The sequence below is a fragment of the Leucoraja erinacea genome, chromosome 21 (genome assembly GCF_028641065.1).
Source record: "Leucoraja erinacea ecotype New England chromosome 21, Leri_hhj_1, whole genome shotgun sequence".
Taxonomy (NCBI): domain Eukaryota; kingdom Metazoa; phylum Chordata; class Chondrichthyes; order Rajiformes; family Rajidae; genus Leucoraja; species Leucoraja erinaceus.
Genome location: NC_073397.1, coordinates 8,324,887 through 8,331,224, shown reverse-complemented (window position 1 = coordinate 8,331,224; position 6,338 = coordinate 8,324,887). Strand labels below are relative to the sequence as shown.

At 52.9% G+C, this 6,338-nt stretch overlaps 1 protein-coding gene across 1 annotated transcript in view; it reads left to right on the top strand.

Moving 5' to 3' along the window:
• Window positions 1–1,530: 1,530 nt before the first annotated feature.
• Window positions 1,531–6,338, top strand: part of LOC129707215 (RNA-binding protein 38-like) — a 35,971-nt gene continuing 31,163 nt past the window's right edge. Inside the window, exon 1 of the mRNA XM_055652049.1 lies at window positions 1,531–1,839. Within this exon, the coding sequence (XP_055508024.1) occupies window positions 1,672–1,839 (168 nt within the window). The 5' untranslated portion in view covers window positions 1,531–1,671. The remainder of the gene's footprint in view (window positions 1,840–6,338) is intronic.

Below are 6,338 nucleotides of genomic sequence, written 5' to 3'. Positions count from 1 at the left end.
TTCAACTCCCCCTCCTATTCCGTATCCGACCTCGCTTTTCTGGGCCTCCTCCACGGCCAAAGGGAGCAACACCAGAAATTGGAGGAACAGCACCTCATATTCCGCTTGGGGAGTGCATCCTGGTGGCATGAACATTGAATTCTCACAATTCTGTTAACCCTTGCTGTCTCCTCCCCTTCCTACCTCAGCCCTCGGGCTCCTCCTCCTCCTTTTTCCTTTCTTCTCCCCCCCCCACCCCCACCCCCTATCAGTCTGAAGAAGGGTTTTGGCCCGAAAACGTTGCCTATTTCCTTCGCTCCATAGATGCTGGTGCACCCGCTGAGTTTCTCCAGCATTTTTGTGTACCTTCGATTTTCCAGCATCTGCAGTTTTCTTAAACATGTAACATGACTGGGTGATTGATGAGATGCTGTATTTCGAGTTTATATTGGACATCGTTGGGACATTGAGGGTGGAGGAGAAAAACAGCGAGGTAAGTGTGGGAATGGGGCGGAGGATTAAAGTGGCAGATGGTCATGAGCCCCAGGTCACCCCATAGACTTAACAAAGGTGTCCTGCAATGTGGTCACCCGATCTGTTTGGTTCCTCAGTTGTAGAGACCATGTTGTGATCACATTGGGAAAGAGGTGCAAGGGAATCGCTGCTGGATCTGCAAGGAGTGTCCGTGTCTCTGTTCGGTAAGGGGTAACCAGCTGTTAATTCACCTAAAGTTGTTTTTTGGGGAGTGCGTACTGGAGATGGAAGCATTAACGTTACAGCCGGCAGCCTACCCATTGGGTGCCCTTCTGACAATGATCAGTGTTTGACAGCACTGGGCCTCTACTCGCTGCAGTTTAGAAGGTTGAGGGAGACCTCATTGAAACTTACAGAATAATGAAAGGCGTAGAAAGAGTGAACGTGGAAAGGATGTTTTTACTGGTGGGAGAGTCGAGGACCAGAGGTCGTAGCCTCAGAACGAAAGGGCTCTCGTTTAAAAAGTTGAGAAGGAACTTATTTAGTCAGAATTTGTGGAACTCTGCCACAGAGGGCTGTGGAGGCCAAGTCAGTTGATATTTTTAAAGCAGAGAAAGACAAGTTCTTGATAAGAACGGGTGTCAAGGGTTATGGGGAGAAGTCAGGAGAATGGGATTAGGAGGCACAGATCAGCCATGATTGAATGGCGGAGTAGACTCGATGGGCCCAATGGCCTAACTCTACTCCTATAACTTGCGACAAGAGGTCAACTTTCTAATTCTCCTATTCTCCGTCTGCAGGTGCTGCTGCCGGGTATTTCATTTCATTTTCCACCATTCATTTGTATTTCAGATTTCCTGTATTTGCTTTATTATTTTGTTTTGTTTTTGCCGGGGTGGGGGGGGAGAGGACTGCGGGAAAGTGCCAACCAGCTAACGTGCCAAGCGGCGGCTGGTCCCGCATTGTCGGTGAGCCTAGCCCACAGTGCCGGCCGGCCGGGCACCGCTGGCCGCGCTAGAACTACAGTTCCCACAGAGCGAGCGAGGGGCGGCTGGATCCCAGGCCAATGGAGCGGCGGAGAGGAGGAGCCAGGGCTCAGGCTAAAAGCCCGGGTGCGGCGGGCTGGCTGGCTAGCTGTAGGCGAGAGCTGTATCTGCCGTGTATCTGTATGGACTGCGGACAGCCCGCTGCCTCTCCCCGACCTCCCTCTCCGGCAGCATGCACACCCTGCAGAAGGACACTACCTTCACCAAGATCTTCGTGGGCGGGCTGCCCTACCACACTACCGACTCGTCCTTAAGGAAGTACTTCGAGATGTTCGGGGACCTCGAGGAGGCGGTGGTGATCACAGACCGGCAGACGGGCAAATCCCGCGGCTACGGCTTCGTAAGTACACGGGAGGGTAGCGAGCACTGTTCGCCCACACTCCCTCTCATCCTCCCACCCTCCCACTCCCTCTCACCCTCGCCCTCTCACCCTCCCACTCACTCACACTCACCCTCGCCCTCTCTCCTACAGCCACCCTCCCTCTCGCCCACCTCGACCCATCCACCGGGCGGGAGCAATACCCAGGGAGGGCTAATCGTCCCGCCCCGGGCGTATGTAGGGCGCAACAGTCCAGAAGTGGGGGCAATACCCAGAGAGGGCAATAGTCCAGGCCGGGGAGGGGTGTGGAGACAATAGTCTCGCACAACGGAGGGGTGTAAGGGCAATAGTCCAGCCCCCAGGGTTAACCCCCCTCCCACCCCCCAGGTCGAGGAAGGGCAGTTGCCTCGGGGGGGGGGGGCATTGACCCAGGTGACTAACAACCAACCTCTTCTGCCCGGATTGACTCACGAAGCTACTCCTCTCCTCACCTTCTCTCTCCCCCCCCCCCCCCGTGAGCCCCCCTCCCCAACCCCCTTCTCTCCCCCCCACCTCCTAGCCCTTCTGCCCTCCTAGCCCTTCTGTCTGTTCCCCTCCTGGAGATCTCACCCTATCTTTCACCACCTCCCCTCTCCCCCACCCTCCCTCCCTCCCGCCCGCTGCACCTGCAGTCCCGCTGAAAACCCAGCCTTCCTCTTTTGTTGCTGAAAGCAGAAGTAGCGGCTCGGTTTTCAACCGACGCGGCGTTTGTTTTGCGCGTCTCCCGCGTCTTGAAGGAAGTGCTTGAAGTCCCGGGGCAGCCAGTGCGGGGAGGGGGAGGGAGAGGGAAGGGGGTACAGTCTGTCCTCACCCCGGGGGACAGTAGCTTGTCCCGGGCTGCGGCCACACGCCGCCCCGCTCGCAGCTTATTCCTTCATTGTTGTACACGGAGAGGCTTATTTCCATATGAACAGTATTTAGAGTTGTAAAAGATTGTAGATACTAGAAGCTGAAGCAAAGAAAAAACAAACTGCTGAAGGAACAGTGGGTCGGGCAGCATCCGTGGAGAGACGGGGACAGGCGACCCTTCATGACTGGAGTAGGTGGGGAGGGGGGGGGGGGGAGGTGGGTGAGCTAAGAACTGGCGATTGATGGGTGAATCCAGGTAAGGATTGATTTGCAGATGAGTCGGGTGGGGAGCAGGATGGTGGGAGTGTGGCAGGGGGGGGGGGGGGGGGGGGGCAGGGACTGTTGGGAGAGGGAAGGGTTAGAAATGCAGGGTCTGGGAATCAGCTGGGGCTGTTGGGAGGAGTGATGGGACTGGATCTGGAGAAAGACTACAGGTTTGGGGTATGGGGAGGGGAACTGGTGTGGCACAGGGACCTGAGCATTGTGAGGGGCAAGGTGACCTTGCTGTGGGATCAGTGGTGACTGAGCAGGGTGTACCCAGTACTGGGTGGTCATCGAATGTCCAGGCTATTTGCCAAACCTTTTGCAGGAGGTGTGTGGACTTTGATTTCCACAAGGCAATAGACAATAGACAATAAGTGCAGGAGCAGAACATTTGGCCCTTCGAGCCAGCACTGCCGTTCAATGTGATCATTGCTGATCATCCCCAATCAGTACCCTGTTCCTGCCTTCTCCCCATATCCCTGGGGATGGGGATGTCTAACTTCCCTCACAGTCTAGGCAGAGGGAATTGATCCCATTCAGACCCCATGTATTGGGTGACTTTCCGCAAGACAGCATCTTGTCAGCATGGTTAATCTGGGATGTGATGCCTCTCAAGATAGACACAGAATGGTGGATTAACTCAGCGGAACAGGCAGCATCTCTGGATAGAAGGAATGAGTGATGCTTTGGGTCGAGACCTTCCAGTCTGAAGAAGGGTCTTAACCTGAAACGTCACCCATTCCTTCTCTCCAGAGATGCTGCCTGCCCTGCTGAGTTACTCCAGCATTTTGTGTTTATCTTCAGTGTAAACCAGCATCTGCAGTTCCTTCCTACACGTGTGATGCCTCTCACAGTGGGATTGCCAGACAAGGTGCATTACCCAAGCTTGTGTGTGATGAAAGACTACTGAAAAGCGACTGGGTCTGAGGTGGTAGGAGATGGCTTGAGTGTCAGATGGAGGGGAGGTGGCCTAGTTGTTTGTAGTTTTCCCTCAACTGTTTGTCCAGATTTGCATAAATATGCAGATGCTGGAAAACTGAGATAAAAGCAAAAGATGGAAACACTCAGCAGGTTAAAGCGAGTCTGTGGTGAGAAACTGCGTTGATGTTTCGGGTCCTGCGAAGCTCTTTCAGCATTTCCTGCTTTTTAATCAGGCATTCTGTTTGAGTGCAGTTGGATACAGTTTGAATGAGAGGATTACTGCATCTCCCAGTCCCTAATGAAATGCTTCCAGTCCCAACTTCGCAATAAACCTGTGGCAAGTGGGGTTACCTCTGACACTCCTGTTGCGGTAACAGCTGCACTGAAGCATGGCGAGACCAGTGCTGGCGGCGATTTGCATCAATGAAGAGTAGTCAGGGTAAGCTTGAGTAGCTGTGTGATAGTGAACGGCAGGTGGATTTGCAGCAAGGGTAGATCAGGCCAGCATGGGCTATTTTGGGGCTAAACACACACACACTTAATCGCCTTCCCCATCGGAGAAATGAAACGGCAAACGTTGAACCTCAGCAACCCAGTCTCCTTCACAGTTTAGATTAGAGCTATAGCATGGAAGTGGCCTGTTCGGCCCACCGAGTCCATGCCGACCAGCGATCACCAGTACACTCGTTCCAGAATACACACTGGGGAAAATTTACAGAAAACAATTAACCTACAATCCTGTACATCTTTGGGATGCTGGAGGAAGCCAGAGCACCTGGCGGAAACCCACTTGGTCACAGGGAGAAGGTGCAAAGTCTGTACGGACAACACCTCGGGCCAGGATCGAACCCGGGTCTCTGGCGCTATAAAGGGCCTGTCCCACCTGGCCGCCATTTACGCGACCTGGTAGCGTGTGGGTAGCGCTGGACGGGCGCATGGAGTGTTGTGGAGGAGTGTGGAGCTGCGTGCTGTATTCCGCAGCCCTCCAGGATTTCGTTCTGTACGAAATCTTCGCGCGCCACCGGCCTGTCACGTAAATGACGGCCACGTGGGACACCCTGGCGCGGCGTAACGTCTCACCTCCAACAGCAGCAGAAGCAGGCAAGTGATCGCCGAGCTCGGCCTGGGGCTCACGGCATTTGCGGATCCAGATCCGCCCCCACTCCTACTCCCAGAGCGGGGCCAAAACGATTGGAGATAGACACAAAATGCAGGAGTAACTCAGCGGGACCGGCAACATCTCTGGAGAGAAGCAATGGGTGACGTTTCGAGTCGAGACCCTTCTTCAGACTGAAGAAGAGTCTCAACCCAAAACATCATCCATTCCTTCTCTCCAGAGATGCTGCCGGTCCCGCTGCATTACTCCTGCATTTTGTGTCCATCTTCAAATGACATCACGTGCTCCAGACGGCTGTGCGGACGCATATGACGCCGCGCGACTTTCGCCCGTCAGCCACTACCGGCCTGCCGCGTAAATGACGGCCAAGTGGGACAGGCCCTTAAGGCAGCAACTCTAACACTGTGCCACCCATAATTTGTTTTGCTTTTTGTAAAGGAAGAAACAAAAAGCAAAGGGTCTCTGAAGTTGCGACTTTAACTCTTGCTTCTCTCTCCATGGACGCTACATGACCCGCTGAAAGTTCCTGACTTCTCTGTTTTATTTCAGATTCGCAGCATCTGATTTCCTTTCACAGCCCCCACTCTGATCTCACTTGACTTGTGCTGCCAGCTTTCACTGCTGAGACACCAAGTCACCCACACAAAGGAATGTTGTTGCTGGCTGGCTTGTTTTTGAAATTGTGAGCTTGGTATCAGCAGAGGCCAGGGCGATTCTGTGTTTCATTGATCTTTGGTTAATGCATTTAACATTTAGAATTAAATGGTTATCAGGGACTGCTCCTGGGACTGGAGATTAGACGAGGCCCAAACTTTTTTTTCCTCTGCAGCAAAGTCTAAATGATCTAATGGGCGAGTGAACATTGCGCAGTCTCTCACTCCATTGTTGCCTTCTAGAATACTAGTTCCCCACTGCAGAGCTTGCCATGCTAGAAGTAAAGTGCGATTATCCCCTCCTTTTTTTAGTTGGAACTTGCTCCAGAGAAAGGTTGCATTTACCCCGTGCTTCCCATGTGATGAGACATCCGGGAGTGCTTTCCTGCACTCGACTCCACTGTGGTAATTTAGTAAAGGTAGCAGTCAGCGTTTGCACAGCAGGATCCCACAGCTGTCCTTTCTGAATCTAACTTTTTGATGAGGTTTGACAAGACCTTCCTGCCGGGTAGATTTACCAGTGGAAAGACTCAATAGGAGAAAATAAAATGGGGAAAAATGAAAACAGTTTGCTGCTATTTGTGAAATCTGTCAAATCTCATATCAGCTGCCTAGTTTCTGAAATTGCAATGTGTATAAAAACGGGAGATTGCACAAGTTATGATAGTGAAGTAAAG